Raw genomic sequence first — 21,634 nt, forward strand, 5'->3', positions numbered from 1 at the left:
TCTCCTTTTCCAGCAATGATGGCACCAAAACTTTTGAATGAATTGTCTTATTTTTCTCAAATTTTCACTGGTGTGTTCTACTGATAGTGCTGCTTTCATTTAATCCACACTTATATTCAGCCTTTGGTTTTCTGTAAAAGAAGAAATGAAACTCTGATATGAGGGTCCATTTAGTTTTTACCCCCTGTTGTATAATTTCCTTGATTAGTTGTGGATTGTTTGCTTAACCACAAATCTTTACCTGTAGTCATCATGATATTCCATCACAATCTTCAACACTGCTGTCAAGTGGCAAATTACAGGTTTTAAAACACAGTCTGGAAAACATCGGACTCTACTGTCCTCTGAGAACCTTTTGAGGATTTGGTATTGGGGGGAAGGAATGCTAGTATTGCCAGGTCAAATGTCAGTGGCTCTACCCATGACATTGATATCAACACAAGCTAAACTATGCTGAACACAAGTCGACTTGGTATGCTGCTGGATCAATGCATGCTCAAATGAAGGTTCTACTTCTAACAAAAAACAAAACAAAACAAAACAGCACAAAAACTACAGAACAGCAAAGCACAAAGACCTACATGTAGTTTCACAGAAAAACCAACATCATTCACATCCACCCCCCCCCCCCCCCCCATACAACAAAACTACAGGAAGAAAAGGTGATCGAGAAAAACAAGGGATTCCCAACTTTTTATATTAGGTATTGAATGCTATTGGTGGTTTACCTCAGCTGTTCTGGTAGAGGGGTGTGAGTTACAGGGGTACAAAAGAGCTCTGTTCAGTCAGGCTTGAGCCACCCATTGTGTTCTAAGCCAATTCCCCCCCAATGATCCCACTCAACTCCGGCAGCGCTGGGTCAAACTCGTCATATATGTTGTGTGTCCCCGCGCTGTGAGGCAGTCGCATTCAGTTCGGGGGAAGAGGCTCACTCAGATCAGTTTCCCATTGAAAGAGTGGAATGTGTGCATTTTGCACCCGGAAAGCGAAAGCTGCGTAGATCAAGTGCCATAGTGTGTCGTGGTTAAACATTTTGGAAGGAAAGAAGTAGCATTCGTGCTGGTTTTAGAAAACAAACTTTCTGACTGAAGGAATTTGTGTGGATGTTAAATCACTGAGCTTCCTTGGCAGGTGAGTTGAGAGAAGCATAGTTAGAGAGTTTAGGTCTTTTTTTACAGTTTTTCTATGCATACCAGTTGCATTTTCTAGTCCCCTGACTGGTTGCAAACTTTGTTATGATGTGAATTCCAGGTATGCTGTTGTTTTGAACATGTTGCTGCCATGGCTGTTAGCAGCTAGGAGATAGATCGATTAGTGCAATGGTACAAAACTGTCGGTAATCATGTAGAAATGCACACCTACCGTTCGCTTCGCCGTTTGTCAATAAAATTTTGTGCAGCTATTGGAGATGCTAAATTGAACCATATCAGAGAGTTTTCATGGAATTAGAAAGCCGAAAAGGTAAGAAAAATGAGAAATTGGAGTTGAAAAGTACGTCGGTCGCGAACATAGTCTCCGATGTTAGCAGTGCACCGATTTCGCTGAGAATGATGTCAACGATTATAATCGATTCTGGTAACTGTTAGTCTCTAATTAGCCGCTTAGATGTCTACTAACAATATCGAACTTGACTCGTGCAATACACGTAGCGGTATGGTAGCCCCTATTTTCTTTTTCGTATTTTTTTAGTTAGCTCACCGGAGTCGAAGGTCCAAGTGAGCTATAGTATTGTGATAGTTCTTTGTTTTCATTGCCACTATCATAATTATCACTTTTCAAATTATTGATACAGATTATTCATACCAGGATTTAGACATTGATCCTTTCTCTAAATATTGTGGCAAGTATTAATTTTATCAAGACAAAAGTTGTTGAAGGGAATAGAATGAGGTTGAAGGAAAAGTGGAAGAAAAAGGTTAGGCTATTTATTACGGTATTAGGAGGGAGAGAGAAAGAGAAAAGAAGATGAGAAGGAAGTTGAATTCAAAGGGGATTTGTTTCTAGTTATCTACAAAATTTATAGGCCTAATTTAAATAATAAATTAATGAGAATAGTATTACAAAAGTGCATGTTAATTGTTATGTTATACAATCATGTATTAACGTTAATATTGTGGACTTCTCATAAAGTGCCAATTTTACCTTGAAACAGAATATTGAAATTGAAATAGTAATTTGTTTTTAATTGATAGGTTCAACTTATACAGTAAATTTAGTAGAAAGTAATTGTTTTTATGATAGCATTTACTTTTCCCATTTCATTTTTTTAAAATTATGTATACAAAAACTGCAACCCCAGTATTTGCTTTTGTTTTGTAGTAAACATCTATTTTATTATAAAATGCAATATTCATGATGGATAATTCCCATTTTTTCATGTATCTTTTACTGACATTTTGTACACATAATATCTGTCCATCATTTAGTCAGCAAAAATGTTGACAGATATACAGTCACACGCAGGAGAAAATTAAGTAAAACGATAAAAAAACAGACGCATCAAGATCACTTTCTTTCTTCCACATTTTACTGTCGAGCCGACGTAATTATTGTGGTTAAACACCAAACAAGTGGCTGTATCACAGACTACTACGATCGATTATCATCGTTATATCGCTCTTCCACATAATCGATCATCCATCATGCTACGCTGACACAGCCGTCGATCGGCGTACTTTTGAGTCAAAATTAGCTACTTTTCTTCTGTAATTGACTATGAAATTTCATAAAACCGTCAGATATGATCCATCTTGACATTTCTGATAGCTACAAGAAGTTTTCATTAACAAATTAAGGAAGGAAATGGTAGATGTGCGTGGTGTGCATTTCTACATGATTACCAAACTGTCTATCATAATAATATCCTCTCTATAGGTTCAATTGTCTGCCATCAACCACAGTTATGCACACATAAGTGTGCATTGTACAATGAGTGTATTGTCCAAAAGGCCCAGTGTATTGTTGTCAGCTGTGCATGAGAGGCCTTGAAAAACAAGCAAGGCATGAATAGCATATATGCTGGTAGCAATATTGTACAACTGTATTCTTTCTTCTTCATTTTTTATTTTCAATTGGGGAACTGAAATGTAAACATTGTTACTGAATTATTGCTGCTAGTGCTATCACACAAGTAGTATGTATTATGAATTTGTTTCAGTTAGCATGGATCCATCCTCTTGTAATAGCCATCATACTGATAGTGGATTGGAAATATTAAACAGAAAGTGTTGTCATAGTAGATTTAATGGTTCAATGGCTCAAGTTACATACTTCTGTTATTGCCGTGTGTGCATTTTATGACAAACTGTCAGCCCCAAGAGGCTACATGTGTGATGCAGTGTTTGTAGTCTTCTTTAAATGGATTAAACAGAATGTCACATCTTTGCAACAAGTGAATGTAGTATTACATCCAAGTAGATTTACATGTAAATACATACATGTACATGGATTAATATGCACATGTGTATGTAGATAAGTCTTGTTATCTACATATGTACTTCATTTCATTTTATTCAGTTGAAAACTGGAAGACCCATTCAGCATAAAACATGTTTTTCATTGAGTCTGTTCAAGATTACAATTCAAAAGTAAAATATTTGTAGTTAGATGTGCCGCAAAATGTTTTATTGCCCCTCAAAACAAAATAAACAATGTAATATGGACCTAATTATCAGTATGAATGTAGGAATCTGAATGCAGGAACCTGTAGGAATCCCTATAACATTTCCCTTTTGAACATGAAAATGTCTTTATTAGTTGTATTAAACACATTTTTAATCTTTCATCACTTTACAAATGTTTCAGAATTTGTTTTTAGAGCACTGTTGAAATAAGGGGATGGCGCAGTATAAGGTGACCAACTAAAATCCTTCACTCGTCTCAAAGCTAACATGAAATATTATATACCCACACAGTGTATGAAACCTTTTGCTCCTTGGTCCAGTAATAGCAAAACCTGCATTAGAAGTCAAATCCCTTTGTATATGGGCTAGCATAAGATATCCTGGTCGGATACATGTAGAGAAAATTAGGTAGCTATTTCGGGAATGTTTATACTCCTCCTTTGCGAAACCTGGAGGGTGGTTTGATCCTAAATTTTGCACATGCCATTCTAAAGCCAGTCACCTCCTTTTGGTTGAGAGTTTATGGAGATTTTGATATCCAGCAAAGGGAATACAGCTCTGTACACTAACATCCAATATTTCAATTCCTCTTGCACCCTGTAGAGTTATACAGAGTATTCTAGGATCACTTTTTAAACAGTTCTACTTTATATTCAGATTGTAACTATTTTGAAATAGAGTAAAACAGAACAAAACAAAGCAATTGGACTTTTGTTGCCATCATGCTAAAGCTTTTAAGGGATCATCCACTTTTCCCTTATATTTTAGGCTATATTGCAAAAAAAATTATATGATGGGATGTTTTGTGGCACAACAGACCTACACATATGAATTAAATGTCATATCTTGAAAAATTTTAAAATCAAGTGCTCCCAAAGGTGAACTGGACCTTTAATACCCAATACCTGCTCACTGAGGTCAGTGCCAGCAGAAAGTACTGCCAAGTGTATCTTCGTGTAATTGGCCTATGCTACACTAGTATGTACCTATCTGCCTGTCTTTCTCGCTTCCTCTCTCCCCCCCCCCCCCCCACCTCTCTTTTCTCTCTCCCACTCTCTCGTCATGTTTTGCATAAAATCAGATGTAGCCATGTTAAATTTATGTTACATAAAAGTTTTAAAGAGTCAATACAACTGGTTAGTTTGACAGCATCAGCCAATAGTTGTTTTGGCCAACAGATGTATTATTCATTATTACATTAACCAGTACCTGACTGGTCTAACTTTGGTTTGACAGGACAGTTCTAACAGAACAAAACACGCAAGACAGTGTACCAGCATACCTGATATTGCTTGCAATGAACACAAATGATAGAATTAGAATATTCATATGAATTGTAGGTAGGCCGTATTACATAACCAAAAAAAAAATCCTTTGAATGGCTTAGAGACACAAAACAACAGATAGGAGAACATTTGCATGAAATGAAACATTGGGAATATCTTTAAATAATCAAATGGTGGGTAGTGCCCGAGTCATACAATAAAAGTGTTGCGGCATTGAACTGCTTTTAGGATACTACTGATAAAGGAGGAATGTTCACATACATTTTAATTTTGCAAATTTTTGTGAGAGCCAAGATTCGCAAAAGTTAAGTACATGAAAAAGTATTTGTTTACGCTAGATGAGTTGATTACCAGAGACAATTCACAAAGATTTCATGATGCGAGAAAGGCCGTCGGCTCCAATAAGCGAACATTTTATGCCACAAAATATCTTGCTTTACAGTACAGCTGTATGTTCATTTGGTGACTATTGTTTTCTTTGTCACTACATCCTAACATTCAGTCCCACATGAGGAGATTGTAATCATGTACCAAAGTGATGTACAGCTGTATAAGCCCATACTCTAATTACGTTTAAACCACAGACCAGTGAACAAGATGTGGGATAGGAGCTGATAATGACTCTGTCCTGTCTGGTTGCTATGGCACCAGTTACCATGGCCTCGGTTGTCATGGCATCGCACCGCCTGGCAATGTCAGTATTGTACCTTCAAGATGACTGTCAGACGATGACTGTCACTCCTTGTGTTGTTCAAACACGACAATGACGTATAAGAAGACAATAGTACATCCTTGTCTTTGTAAATCAGTCTGGTATAACAAGATTCACTGAAGAAGATGAAAAGATCCTTTGAACATTTTGCTTTGTGTGAAAGATTGTTTGGAAGACAATAGTACATCCTTGTCTTTATAAATCAGTCTGGTATAACAAGATTCACTGAAGAAGATGAAAAGATCCTTTGAACATTTTGCTTTGTGTGAAAGATTGTTTGGTTGATATGTATTGATCAATAAGGAAATTTGAGCCAGCAGAGCTAAAATTCTGCTAATCTGAATAGCCTGATTGTTCTATCTGAGTGCCACTGGAACGCACATTTTTCGTAATTTAGTCTTCTAGTGTATAGTGTGCATACAGTATGAAGGAATGTGCCCCAGCAGTGACCTTTAGCTATCAATGATGTATGAATAACAGGATGTTAAAAGAATTATACCTGTCTGATGGGCAGATATGATTTGAAAATGTCAAGCTTGGAATGTAATTCAACATGGTATAGAATTGGGTAATTCCGTGAAGTTGGGGCACAAAGTGTGACATTTTGGCATAACTCAATACTAATTATGCTATACATATATTCTTTATAGGTTTTACATTTGTATTGAGACTATACATTTTCCTGGAAATTTTGTGCCATTCAGACTAAATTTTGATGAAGTTATTTTCAAAAAATGTAACGGTGTCCTGTAGCATCGTGACGTGTCCATGTAGCATCGTGATAGTTAAAATCTGGTCCTAAAAGACAAATTAATGCAATTAGCTGGACCAAAATTTGATATAATATGCATAATTACTAGATTAGTCAGATAGCTAAATATCTTAACTCTCCTTTCCACAGTTTTACTTTTACAAGAAAATTACACAATGTGTCACTATGCTACGCGGTGTCCACCAAATGTCACAAAAAAGGACACCGTGTAGCATCGTGATACATTTTGTAATTTTCTTTTAAAATTAAAACTGTGTACAGGAAATTTGAGATATTTAGCTATCTGACTAATCTAGTAAATATGCATACTGCATCAAATTTTGGTCAAGCTAATTGCCATAATTTGTCTCTTCGGACCAAATTTTAAAATATCACGATGCTACATGGACACGTCACGATGCTACAGGACACCGTTACATATTGTTTAATAACTTCATCAAAATTGAGTCTGAATGGCACAAAATTTCCAGGAAAATGTGTGGCCTCAATGCAAATATAAAGCCTACAAACAATAAATGTATAGCATAATATACATTGAGTTATGCTGAAATTATTTTTCAAATATCACGATGCTACATGGACACTGCCCCAACTTCATGGAATTACCCAATTACACTCACAGACCGAGAATGAAGATTGTACAGTTTTAGTTAATTCTGGTTTTGCTTGATTCAGCTGGGAAGTCACGTATTATAACAAAAGTGGTTTGTTTAGAACTTGATCATCACATATTTTCTTTTTCAAAAGTGAGTATAAGGACAGACTTCTGTGTGTGCGGAAGAGGCGCAGTGTTTACAAGTTGCATTCAATGTGGTTGTGTGAGCTGTGAGTGTGTTAGTATGAGTATGAGTGTGAATTTGTATACATGTGAGGACAGAGATGTGGAATGTGTCGGTTGCCCGAACTAGGGAACAGTCAGCCGAAGGGTAGGTCACACAGGGCCAACCAGGAAGTGATTCTAAAGTCAGAGTTTCCGGGGCCTCATTGGGACGTACGTCGGCAGTCGTTGGATCTGGTGGCGGGCTCTTTGAGAAGATCCTCACGTACACAGTATGACCACGAGCGATTTGCGGTTGAAAGCCTAAGAATTGATGCAATATCCTCGGCCCTCAAATTCACATGTGTGTGATTAGGACGGACTAAAGCCTGCATACCTACATTTGCAGGGTAATGAAGGACTTGGATTATGAAATACTAATATGGGAAGCTCTGCTTTGCCGTAGATAGCATTTAAGGGTTTCACTCATTCAAACTATTGCACCTGTAGATCTTATGGCATTGAATCCTCGGGCTCCTGTCTGAACTGCTGTCGTTTTCATTGTGATCTGATTGCCAGCTTAAATGGGATGAGTCAGAAGTTTCAATTGTGGGACAGGAAACATAAAGAATGAGCCATGAACATTGGATGTATCTGTAAGAAACCTGTGGAATTCATGGAGAGATGTTTGCTGCATCATGAAGAATTATATTCGAATAATTACACAAGTGCCAGGATCTTACTTCATTAGTGCAATGCTAGACTCAGACATTCTTTTGAAAAAAAAGAAGAAGAAGAAAGAAAGCATGTACCAGAGTAATGCAATCATGTTTGATTAATTTGATGGTGTGAAATGTGATATCTGCATTTCTGGATATCACCATTTTGGACATCATAAATTTTGCTTGTTTTCTTTTATAGTGTAGAGGATTTTTACTTCCAGTTTGGGACAAGATTTTTTTTTTCATGTGTTGTATGACAGTTGCAAGATCAAGAAATCGTATTCAAACATTTGTGTGTTTGGTTTTTTTTTTCAAATAGTACACACCTTTATAGGCTTTTTGTAAGGAGTGCCAATATCATATACACAGTTACCTACAACCGTGTAGTCATGTAAAATGGAAAGTTGGTTTATGAAATTCCGTAGACACAAACTATGAATCAGTGTTATTGATTGGGAATTATTTTGGCCCTATTGGAATGTAAAGTGTTGTTTACACACACCCAAATTTATGCTTTCTGGAACTTGAGTTCTACAATGCTAATCGAAAACTGTTAATTTGTGTGTGTGGACACAAGAAAATAAATCATTATTGTGATCTGCATCACCATGCAAAAATCAATCTAGCTTGATTTTTTTTTTGCTGTAACATCGTGATACTTTGCCTTCAGGAGTGATTGTGCACAGTCACATACAAAGAGAAACTCAAGTTTGGATGCTCAGGGTCAAATCCCTAGGTTCCAGGCACTGTTCATTTGTTTTTCAAACACTGTGATAATTTGTTCACATGTGAATGGTGCCAAATAAAATTGTTTTTTTTTGCATTGCAATGCAGAAAGCAATCAGTCCAATGTGTGAATGTGGCTATTTTAACACACTGGCTAAGTATCTTCATGATAGCTCTTTGGATCCTCCTTCATTTTGGATTATATTGGTACACTGTAGCTCTTCAGGTGTCATGGTCATACATCAACTATTAGCCTCATGCCTTATCCTGTGTTTCAGGGCCAATTTATCGATTCCAGCTTTCATATTTTTTTTTCCTTAGGGATTTCCTCTATGATGCACTTGTGATGTGTGGGGTGTGAGACTGTCTAATCTTGTTGATAGTATCTTCCAGCTTGGTACTTTTGAGTCACAGACTGAGTAAGCTGCCTGATAATCCCTTTATGGTTTCCTTGTTTGCCAAAGCACCACAAATCTTGCAAACAAACACTGAAAAATAACTGTTATGGTCTTGTAGTATCTACTCTAGGGACAACATGTGAGTTTGATTCAGAGCATTAGGTATACACTACACCTGAATCACTTTGTTCATTCCAGATACTGCAGATGGTGTGCACTTCCAGGTAAATGATGTGATCAGTTGCTGAACTTCTTGCATCGAGTTGTTTTTTAATTGCAACTGATAGATGAATTACTCTACGTTGACTTATGAAAACTGTAACATTATGTAACTTCGTAGCTGACTAGCTCTTACAGTTAAAGTGGCTTACAGGATCGAGACTTTTTACCAACATTGACCCCAAACTTGTTCAGTATTCTATGGTTTTGCTATTCAGGTTCTAATGTAATTTTCAGAGTGTAATTTCCGTAAATTTGTCAATGTTAGTATTCTTTGTGATTTCGCTCCCAGATATTGAGTTTTGCAAGTTTGCATCGTGTATAAAAAAAAACAAAACAGCACCAGCATTGCTCAGACACTTGTATTTTCGTAGCGTGTTATGAGTACACATGTCATGTACATTTTCTCTTGGTACTATAATGGTAGTGTAATGTGCAGCGACTTTATCTTTGAAGTAGACTTCTGTTTTAGAAGATAATGGTGAAATTTAGCCAAGTTTCATCTACATCTGACATATAATGAGAAAGTTAAAGAGTGTGTAAGTTTCACCTTTAAGGTGTTTTGTTTTCTTGCCAAATAGTAATATTGGTGCCAATCTTACATTTGCAAATTATTTGAAGTGATGATGTCATCACCTCACAACATTCCCATTGGATCATACACAAAATATTGCACATATCCTAGAGTTTTTTGTCGTTGTTGATAATTCAACAACTACAATCCCCGGTTACTCCAAAAAATGATGATTATGATAATGCAATCAGTGATTTGAAACAAAGTCTCCCTTCATGGTTTTGTTTAGAGGATATTTAGTTTGGTAGAGATAGTAAAGGCCGTTGTGAGATTTATAAGGTGAGGGCATCATACTCCATGCATACATTGTATGTATGGCTGAAGACTGGCTGCAACAAATGTAAATGTTCAATGAAAAATTTGAAACGTTACAACACAATGCCGCAATACCCCCGTTCCAAAGAGATGTGCAGGGAATAATTTTCCTGGTATCGCATCGCAATTTGCTATGCATTTTTACACCACTGCTACACAAACTAACTTTTGTGTAGCAGATTTCTTTCATAGAAGTGTACAGCATATCATTTAAAGTATGGTTCATCATCTGAAATTGCTAATCAAATTTGAGTTGGAAAATTATTTCCAAATGGGGAGGGGGGGGGTATAAGTTTCTCATCGTACGTCAGATTCATCTTCTTCTTATCTCTCTGTTTGTTTGATTTTATTCCAGCTATTAAAACTATTTAAGCCAACTTGAACATTGGATTGAATTTGCACTTTGAATTGTGACTCACTCAAAACAGAGAGGTCCACAGAGCGGGGAAAAACAAGCATGCATGGTAGAGGCCATGCGCTGGCTTCCCATTGATCATACAGGGAAGTGTTTGCTCTACTGGCCTTTGAGTCAGCTGATAGAAATCTCCAGTTATGCCTTCCCCCTGCCAATGAAATTGTATTTTTAAAGTGTTCAAACATCCTGCAGTGGAGCCAGTTTGGTTGGGTTCTTTGGTTTCCGCTTTGGGCCGAAGGAAAGGAACAGGGATCATGCAGTTCAAAATGAAAAGAAAACAAGATATATTGCCCAGTTCAAGTTGTGTATGATTTATACCCATGCATGCTGGCAGAGATACAAATGTCGCTGTCCCCTTTCACAGCGATATCAATAGCAGATTTATCATCCAGTCAGCCAGACATGCTTTGAAACTTGGCTTGGGATTCATTGTACAGCATGTGTCAGCCAGAGCACTTCCCTTTTCTTTTATGAGGAAGGCCGTCCAGTGGATTTTTTTATCAGAGTGTTTGACTTTGTAAGCAGTAGTTTTGACAAAATCATTTATCACTTTGAGCCTAGAGATCAGGTATGTGTGATGCATCTATTGCTAATCTTTAACGACATTCTTCAAAGACTAGTATTGCCTATACAAGTTTACTCTGATACTTGAAAGGACTCTTAGTACAAAAATGAAAAAAAAAGTTTTTGCTAATTATGTTTTTTTTCCCTCCAGATATTGGATGAGTGATTTTTTTGATACTTCAATTCCATGCAGTAGAAATTATAGCGAGACCTTTTCAAGCCAATTATTGCATCTGCAGTACCATGTCGGCACGGGAAGTGATTATTGATACAACATCAATTTACTGTTCTGCATAGATCACATATTTATTGACTTCATTGACTCATCTTCTCTCCTTGAGATGTCAAAATATTATTAGCTGCCTCCACGACAGGTTTTGTGTTGTGAAAAAATTTGATGACGATACCTGTCTTTGTACATGTTGTAGTGCTTTCACACATACAGTAGTGCATATTAATATTACTCATGTAAAGCGCTGTACAATACCTTGGTCACAGAATCAAACCTGCAATCAACTACCGTAAAACATGATATATTCGCGGCATGAATTTTTTGCGAATTGGAGCCGACGGCCTTTTTTTGCGGCATGAAATTTTCGCAAACTGCCACTGGCATTCAATGCATATAGTGTAGATAAGAACTTTCGCGTGCATTTTAATTTCGCGAATCTTAGCGCTCGCGAAATTAGAATGCACGCGAAAATTCCTCATTTTACAGTATTCTGTGTGAGCTGATGAAAAATTTTACTCGTACCATATGTGACCGGCGACAACGGTTTCAGGCAAAAGTCGGGAATTTTGAAAATTCATTTTTTCACTGAATCACATTGCCCATTTCCTAAGCTTTGCATTGATATAAAAGACTTGTATTCTTCGGCACCATAAGTGGGCATAGAAGAGAAATAAAATGCACTTTTTAAGTTGTTAGCCTGACAAAATTGCGAGAAAACAGGCTTTGAAGATTCACCTCTTTCTCAAAGACAAATGTCCGAGCGGCGATGCGAGGGGAGAATCACCCATCCGTACGATGGTGCCAATCGATGTTGAGCTCCGCCTCTAGCAACCACATCGCCTTCTGATTGGCTCACTGAGAGAGTCAAATTTCGCGGGCACCTTCCTCGGAGCTCAGCGTATGGAGCCGAAAAACAATGCATTTCGCTCGGGTTTGTTTACCAGTACGTCTTTCAAGATGGCGAATACGATAATTGCACGTATGGTGTACATGTACATGTGTATGGTGCACGCATTACGCAATGGCATCCACACGCCCTGACCGTGTGCATGTAACAGGAGCGGTGGACAATCCACACATTTACAAATCGCGTTTTCATTGTGGTTGATTTATCTTTATTATTGGCGACCCTTTTGAAGGCAGAAAATTGCTATTGCTGGCAAGGGTCACGCTTCCTGTTTGTTTTGCTTTTTACAAGACATGCATATATTGCTTTGTTTGGTGGTGCTAATTAAATTAAAACAAACAAACAAACAAACATAAACGACTCGTTAGTTTGGTGCGATCTTGACGTGTAGTATTTGAATATAATTGGTCACATGTGACCGCTCCTTTCCTCTCATCTACCTTCCATTGAGTGAGTCTGCTGTCATAATTTTTACTACATGTACAAGTAGACAAATTTGAGAATATTTAGTTTTCTTTTCACACGATTATGTCATGCTACATGATTTTTGTTTCACTTCCGTTGTCGAACATTGCGGTATAAAAGCCAAACGAAGAGCACGCACTACAGAGAGAGCGTATATAAACCACTATACCAAGAACAATGGAGCATGTAATTGTGCACGCGTGGACAAAGCATTCCCCAAACGCTGCAACTGGTGTCTCCGAAAGCCGAATTATGTAAATGTATGCAACGCACCAGCCAATTGCATGCGAGACCCTGCGCCGTAGCAACACGGTGCGAAAGAAGCTCGAAACTGACGAGTGCGATCCAACATAGGGTGCTTAAAATTCCATTTTCGATAGGAAAAACTTAGTCTTATGCTCTGAAATTTAGTGTAGATGTAGAAAACATATCAAAGATTCGATTTCTGCAAAAAACCTAAATCGACAAAAATAATGGTCAAAATCTTTGTACCCCGCCTAGGAGGGAATTTGCTCTTGCGACTTTTGCCTGAAACCGTTGTCGCGGGTCACATATTATTAGTTACTTAGTTTATCTCCTGAACTCCCTTTATATTATACTTAATAGCAAGTGTTCCATGAAGTGCTACTAGGAACACTTAGCAGAAACTGGAAAGTGGCATGGCATCTTTTTTTGTATTACTCCTTCTATTGAAAAGCCTTACTTATCTAGAGATAATTTGATGTCCCAACTTGTACCATTTACTCTTTTGCCATCAAATGTATTATGATGATCTCCAGGAGACGTGCACTTAAATTTGCTGTTTCTACGCTGTAACTGCACCTCCTATTTGAAGTCCAGTTTTTGTAGTTGATAGGGAGATGTACATGGCATTGTACGTGTACGGTCAGTACCCTTATTGTATGAGTGTTCTTCTTTAACTTTTGTTCCCCAAATATTCGAGCAGTACGATATTGTAGTGAACTTGCTTTCAAACCTGCCATGATAGGTTGCCCTATGCCCTCAAGTATACTTTTGATTCTCCTGTGTATGATGTATGTGTATATAGTTGAAAATTATCATTTCAAATTTTTCGCATAGATTATAATCATTTAGTGGAAAAATGAGCCAAGAAAATGATTATAGTCGAGTACAAAACATAAAGGGATAGAATAAGAGTAAATGGGGTTCTTTGAGTTCATGTTTTCATGTTGGTGATTCATACAACTGACTTATTTGTTGTTTTGTTTTGATACAGATATCATGCCCTATATTTGTAGCATTTTCACATGATACAATGTACTTCTTTCCTACAACCCATCGATAGCTTCTTACACTCGGACAGACAATCACTGAATCCCTTTTAAGTGATGAAACCAGAATCGAATCATGCAACGATTTGCAATGTGTAATCTTGTCAATTCTACCTGTACCCTCTATTCAGCATCTGTTCAGCCAAAATCACCAGCACTCGTATCCTGATTTGTGTGATTTTTCTATTAAAAGCATCTTTCTTTCCTTCCCCCACTCGTCTTTTGCAGGAAGTGGATGTCTCGCTGTGCAGTCCCAGCTCCCTGAATGCCTCAGACATCACTTCTCCTGGATCCCCCCTCGGACCTCTCCCCTCCCCCCGGGGTCAGCACCCTGACTGGGATCTGACGCTCCGTGCGCGGAGTATGAAGGTGAGCCGAAAACTTTAATTGGGCCGTTAATCGGTGGTAAACTACCTTTGTACAGAAGAGACAACATGGGATACAGTATGTCAAACTTAATTGCATTAGTGTGTGAATCCAGAAGTTTGCATTCAAAGTATGCTTGCAATCGTTTTATTTCCATAGACCCAAGGTAGTCAAAAAATTAAAATGATGTAGATAGTGCAACTGTATCAAGAGCTGCTTTCCCAAAATGTAGCAATGACTGCAAATTGCATTTTATGCTAAGTAAAGAAATTATGCTAAAGAAACTTGACCTTAGAGTTATTTTAATAAAATGATAGTCAATATTAACGTGCAGGTATATGACATTTGACTTTATATTTTAATAGCTAACATTCATTAAGAACAATTGAAGCAAATATTCATCAAGAACCCAGTAACACAATTAAAAAAAAATGCCAGAGATTGAACCAACATGATGTTCTATGGGAATGCAAAAATAGCATCCCGACCATGTGATTTTAGTTGTTTGTATGTTGTAGGAGTATTCCTCATGTTGTATCAAACAGACTCAGAAAACTGGTGCACAGTATTGCCTCCTTGTGGTTTGTTGCAATCGACCATAAAAGTCAGCAGATGACATACAGCAGGCATGAATGTGTCGTACAAATGAATGAATGGATGCTGTCCATATACTTGAAATGTCATACTGTAGATCTTGAAACTAAATGTTTGACATGCCTGGTTGGCTTGAAGAGTTTGGAACGTGACTTCAGACAGTCAGTTCGTATCAGTCTGGAGCATGTGATATGATGTGTACTCTGTAATTTGGAATTGTTATGAATGAGGTCATATCATACGTCAGCTGCCGCTAAAGGAACTTGTGGAGTGCGTGTTGAGCGCTATTAATATTCCCCTTTGCGAAGGATCTACAGGCATTTATGACATTTTAGTAGTAAACTGAAAATACACACTGAGTCAGCATCTAGAAGATGGCAATGTGAAATTGTGCATTTCTTCCGTTCCCTTTAGACAAAGCGGGGGAGCAATCTCAGTGAGAGTTACGCCCGTCCCGCCAGCATCGCTGTTATGTCCAGTGGTGGACCACTGACCGCCGGATACAGACTGTCCAAGAGCAACTCGTCAACCAGCCTGAACTCAACGTCGGACTGCATGGAGGCGCCGATTGTCAACCACGAGGAAATCCTCCAGCTGACGCGAGATGTCCGGAACTTCTCGGAGGCCCTCGACAAACTCAAGACCATCTTTGAGCCCAATGCAGGTAGGATGGCAGCAGATATTGCAGCTCACAATCTCTCATCTTACTCTCCGTGTCTTTCTCATCTTTCTCTCAATCTTCCACTGCATATGGCTTTCTATTTTACAAGTTTTCGAGGTATAATTCTTGTTTTCCTTTCTTTTTCATCAGGATATTGATATTCCATCACTTTGGACCCATTGCCATAACTTTATAAAACCATGAGCCTTTGTAGCAGGAACATCAAACCATGAGCCTTTGTATCAGTAACATTTCTGTAAAGATTCCAAATTATATTTCATTTGATGAAGAGGATGCTGCATATGGTATCAATAAATGATTGGATGAATGAATGAATGGAAGAATTAACAGATTTATAAATGAATGAGTGTATGATATTCACATGGTACATGTAGATGGCACAGTGTGTCAAAGATGAGGCCTTTTTATGTATTAGACATTTTTTGTAATCTCACATTTTGCACTATTTGTGTCCAAAGTTCTTTTACTACATAGATGTAGCGAAAAAACTTCAGTCCATTTTCCATGGATTTAAAATTACGTGGTGAGAAAGGATTTGTTGTCACACTTGTGTGACCCAATGCCATGGAAATGTAAGTTTCAAGTCTGGAACAGAGACTTTAGTGTGGCTGGTTCTGCGATTTGATTGGCTGTCATAACCCGTTTACTAGAAATTAATTTTTGAATGAGGCACAAACAGAGAAATCAAATCAGGAACAGAGTGAAAGAATGTATGTCGGCAATGGGTTTGGTTAGTGAGGACTGACTGACTGGTGTTGTGTATTACTTCCTGCGGTTTCCTGTATTACCACACCACGATACCCAACGAGTCCCTGCGAGCTGGACAAGCAAACTCTTGTTACTTGATATAATTGGGTTTAGAGTTATTCTGAACTGTAGTACAAATTTGCTTACCCTGATCATTTTAACTATGACTTTGAATGAAATACTTTAGAATAAACTTATCCTCCTCTCACCTTCATATTTGCATATTTAGTTTTAGATGCAAAATATATTTTTCTTTCCAGTGTGCATTGATCCATATCCATCTGATTGACATTTTGTGGGATTTGAACTATTCAGAAAGGGGTTACCTTGTAATCAACTTGTATCAATACTACCGGCAAGAATATACTTGATAGATATACTCCCATTATACCTGTGACTGAAATATCCTTTTGAACAGCAAATATGGTTTATAGAAAATCAGAGAGAGAGAAAAAAAAGTCTGATGAAAATTGACATGTCAGGGTCGCCTTCAAAATAGGCATAATAGTATGTACTTAACCTCAAAGTAGAATCAATTCTTTTTTTCCCCAAAATGTTTGAGAGGAGAGAGATAAAATTAAATTTTAGAAAGCTATACAGTATGTACATGTTCATTAAGGGTTAAGGTTCAATGCAGGTTTGGATTTTTAATGTCTATCTGCAATCAGTTTTCCCGCAATGATATGAAGGCATAATGTGACATGCAAGATTACTGATGTACGGAAAAAGTGTTTGTAGTGCTATACCCCCCACAAAAACAACACTAAAAAGGTAAATCAATCAAGAATCAAGAAAATGACATCATGGACATGAACTTTGGAATGCACATGTGACATAGAGCAAGTCTGGATCTGACATGAACAGAATTGAATCAGCCAAACAGTAGTTAAACTGTGGATTGTACAGCACTTTTGCTGATCCTCCTGTTGCTACAATAAATGAGTTTGGTAGTGGACAGCAAATCCTGTTGGTGGGGAGGTCCCGTCTTATTGGATAATTGGTACCCCTCATGGATTGGACCAGCCCCCACAAATAATGGGCCAGCGATGAGATATCTGGAGAGAGGCATTGGTGAAGACACATGAGTGCTTTTGAAATACAAGTGAATGATGATTGATTTTCCCCATGGAGACTGAATCCTCAAGATGAAGATCAATTGATAGCCAGAGGTGGTTGAACTTCTACTGAGGTATAGTTGTCTGTGTAGACAGCGTAATTGTAGGCACACAGCGTGCCTCCAACATTTGAAAAATAAGTTCACTCTGAGCCCTTTTTCACAAAGCCGTTCTTAGAGTTACGCACAATTTTACAAACGACTTAAATATGGCGAACCAAGTGGGTTTCCTATTCATTGCTAATTTCAATAGCTAGAGTTGAAATTTGCAGATGACAATGATTATTTTTGCATGTTAATGCCCACTTTTAGCTGAAAGTGTATTTTTGCCCCAATGTAGATGAAATATTGACATATTTACAGTCGTACTTTGTTAAAACATAAGGAAAAAAAGTTTGGGCACACATATTGGCACTTCCTATTTCAGTCATTTGTAAAGTCATGCATAACTTTATGAACAGCTTTATGAAACAGGACCCTGGAGAGCAAAGGATGCTGCTTTATGTTGCATTATTATATTTATACTATATTTGTGTTTGAATGTATTTTATTTGGCCAATATGGAAGTCCTTAAAAACTTTCGGGCAAAAATACCTTGAGCAGATGGCTTCAAGTCCCCTCAAAAGTCTAGGCAATGGGAATAAACAGTCTGGCTCAGGGGCACAACCACGGCTGCAGGAAAACTTGAACCAGGGACCTAATGATTATTGGTCATACCCACTGAGCCACAGCGATTCCTTTTTCGCTACCCTATGTTGAGGATAACCGGGTAACTAAAATAGTATTATTTGCCAGTATAGCCAGGCTGGTGTCTATGGGAAATATTGCAAAGTAAGTTTGTCCTAAAGGGTTGAATGATCTGAATGGTTCTAATGTCTGTTGTATTGAATTTTACTGTAGAGCAAGTTTGTTTTGATGTTCACATCCGTGTGAAACATAAACGTACTCAATTACTTTTTTGACATTATACTTAATATGAACGTTTTTCTGTGTCATATAGCTATAAATTCAACCTAAGTTGTATCCCCACTGGGTAAAATTGCATGCATGCTGGTCTGGTCTTTTTTTTCCCCCCAGGCCTGGCCGAAATTCATAATAAATGCCATCTGCCAATGGCAATTTGCAACTCACACGTCATGTTCACCAAACTGTTCAATTTCATTCTGGTATGAAATGTGGACTGGATTTGGAATTTCATGAATAGGAATATATGATTATATCTCCAGGGATAGGTGCTTTTTCAGCTTAGGCATAAAGTTTGATCAGACACTCGGTGGCGATGTGGACATTCATCAATTTTGTCACCACTTAATGACTGTGATCAGAGGCAGGAGAAAATATGATGATTGATGATGCAGCAGAATAGGTACAATACATGAGGTAGGAAATTAGACCAAGCTCAATATGCATCAATCGAGTGTGATGCTCATTTTGTAACGGTTGTTTGGCTCTCAGTGCCTTTTGTGTCTTTCTATAGCTCCCAATGACATACCGTTGACATACCATGCTCTCATGTTTTTGGATGACTTTATTTTTAAACATGCATCACACATAGAATAGTGTAATAGAGAATAAATGCTAATCACCCTCATCCCAACTCGACCTTGGAGAGAACTCAGGGAAAAATGGTTTATCATCCCATCAAGTCTGAAGAGTGCCCAAGAGGTGTCTCGGGAAGGCTGAACCATTTCGGTGGAGAAAGGACTTGAGGGTTCTGGATGAATGACAGGACACCCCATGGTTCTTGCTCCACTACAACATTGTTCGGGGAGCGCCCCTTTGATGAGCTTATTGATCACCGTCTGCTTAGGACCAGGGTTTTGAATCGATGGCAATTGATTATAACCCCCTCAGTTGTCATATACTCCCTTCAACCTCTACTCCTCCCTCCTCCTCCTCCTCCTCCCCCCTCCCTTTTTGATCCTTTCTTGTCGGATTTGTTGGTGTTGCTCTGTCTTTTCTGTTCAATTTGTTTGGCGTTCGTCTCGCTCTGATGAGAGTCCCAGTCGAGGAACATTATGTCATGGTCCCAAATCCCCAGTGTCGATTTAGAGGGGCAAACCTCCAGATGAGTGATCAATGGCCCAGCTAAGAAGCAATTAAAACTTACCCGCTGGACGAGAAAAGCCTGTGCCAGACGATGTTTTGAAATCTGCGACATTGTGACGTCTTGGCTTTATTTGTGTTAAGTGTATTCATTGCCAGCCTGTACAATGCATGTAAAGGAGATTGTACCCTGCAATTAAAATCTGCATCTCATGTGAATTAGATGAAAACTAATAGGCAGCAGGCCACAGAATATTGGAGAAAAATCAATCTAGATTTGAAAATGTGAGACTACTTTATCAAATGTATGGAATGTTTTGTGAGTTAACGTGGTCCAGTTTCAGCATGTGCATAGACAAAGAAGTGGGATCACATGACATTAGATGTCTTGCCTTTGCATTTGCAATGCTTACAGTAGAGCTTTTATTCTTCGATATTTTTTTCAAATAGCACTTGATTATATGACAGCTCACTCTCATTTGTTGCAAGATTGTTCAAAATACTGTCAGAGTTACCAAGTCTCACACATTCTGCGTGAGACTCAAGCATTTAGGGGCAATCTCACGATCTCAGGCATGACACCCATTTTTCTCACGCATCGGGCCAAGTCTGCAACCTGGGCCTATGATAATGAGTATAGCTCAAAAAATTAAAGTGATAGTTGCAAATGAAGGTATATTTCCCTTTTGTCTTTCAAAATAAGTAAAAAATAGTCACTTAAGTATGCACCTGATCGCACCATTAAGAGCTAAAAATTGAAAAAGCTCCCTACTGTGGGAGGCCACAGGGGGGAAAAAACCCCTCCCACACCCTCGCTCGTGCGCATATTCGCATGCCGAGATGCCGAGTCATGAAAATCTCACTCATAATCTTTTTTTGAACTTGGCATCCCTATACTGTCACCAGTTATTTAAGTTTTTCAAGAGACATTTCAGATCCACATCTCTACCTAAAGGACTAGCTGTTCTTTTTTCCAAGACAGTAAAAATTGTGTAGACAGAATGAATAAAAGTTTAATCCCACACAGCAAATATATGAGGAAAAAAACTACAAAGAAATGTAGTCACATAATTACTTTTAGGTGTCAATACGGTGCCTAGTATGACTAACCTACATTTCAAACGATCACCATGCTCCATTCGGTTTGTGGTCGTTGAAATTCTTACAAATCTATACTGCTGTGATGTTTCTGAATATTCAATCGAAACAATTTCCTCTTCGGAATGACTTCTAAGAACTCCATGCCTCTCTGGTATGGGTGCTCATGGAAAGAGAGTGAATGGACGGGTGTAATGAGGCAGTTTGGCTCTCAATAGACAGGACAGGTATAGCTGAATGCATTCAATTAAGGAAAAGCCGCCAATGAGCGAGATAATTGGCCTGTGAAAGGCAGCTGGGTAGGTCAACGAACAACGGCCTGTCTTCCCGGAGAGCCGCGTGTGAAGGTGAAGCGCCATGCACCTGCAGTTTCCTTCCTGATTTACTGACACTATTCCATCGGCTTCTCAGACCTCTGTGAATTCCTTCCCTCTCTCAGTCTGTCTCGAAAGAGAAGCTAGATATTATGTTTGTGTTGCTGTTGCTGTTGTTGATGTTGATGTTGATATTGTTTGTTTGTTTTCTTGTTCTGTTCTGTTTTGTTTTTGTTTTTTGTTTTTGCTGTACAGTTTAGAAATTGTGCGTATAAATAAGGATCGGAAAGTTTAGGAATAAGAACCAGTGAAAGTATAGGTACATATTGTAGCACATAAGTGTCATCCTGTATACAAGCATGAAAAATATGCTAATCATGTCAGACCCTATGAACAAGAGGGTATGATATTTTTGGTTTGTTTGTGTTAAGGGTTTTTAATTTAATAAAGCTCTGTGTTATGGTGTCCATCGTTCAGAGAAAATTTGTTTCAGAGTTGATGTACTGAGATTTCTTTTATTGATTTTGCATTTTATATTAAAGTTTGCACAACATATTTCTTTCTTTTTGAGGATTATGATGACACAGAAACTATCTGCATTAATATATATCTAGAATCATTTAACAGGCTCATAATCATTGTGTTAGGTTGATGAGTAGATGAGTAGTGAGAGGTATAGGGCCCTATAGACCTG

The 21,634-nt window shown here is 38.1% G+C and overlaps 1 protein-coding gene across 3 annotated transcripts in view; it reads left to right on the forward strand.

Moving 5' to 3' along the window:
* LOC139727965 (rho GTPase-activating protein 45-like) overlaps positions 1-21,634 on the forward strand; it is a 139,416-nt gene that overhangs the window by 63,043 nt on the left and 54,739 nt on the right. For 2 of the 3 annotated variants that reach the window (XM_071638938.1, XM_071638939.1), the window contains exons 2-3: positions 14,208-14,348; positions 15,354-15,603. In XM_071638938.1, the coding sequence (XP_071495039.1) occupies positions 14,208-14,348; positions 15,354-15,603 (391 nt within the window). Of the gene's footprint in view, positions 1-836; positions 1,132-14,207; positions 14,349-15,353; positions 15,604-21,634 lie in introns of those variants that run through there. The other variant, XM_071638940.1, reaches the window with a different exon arrangement.

Source organism: Diadema antillarum, unplaced genomic scaffold (genome assembly GCF_040938485.1).
Source record: "Diadema antillarum isolate AM-2024a unplaced genomic scaffold, OU_Dant_1.0 seq00000160_RagTag, whole genome shotgun sequence".
NCBI classification, from domain to species: domain Eukaryota; kingdom Metazoa; phylum Echinodermata; class Echinoidea; order Diadematoida; family Diadematidae; genus Diadema; species Diadema antillarum.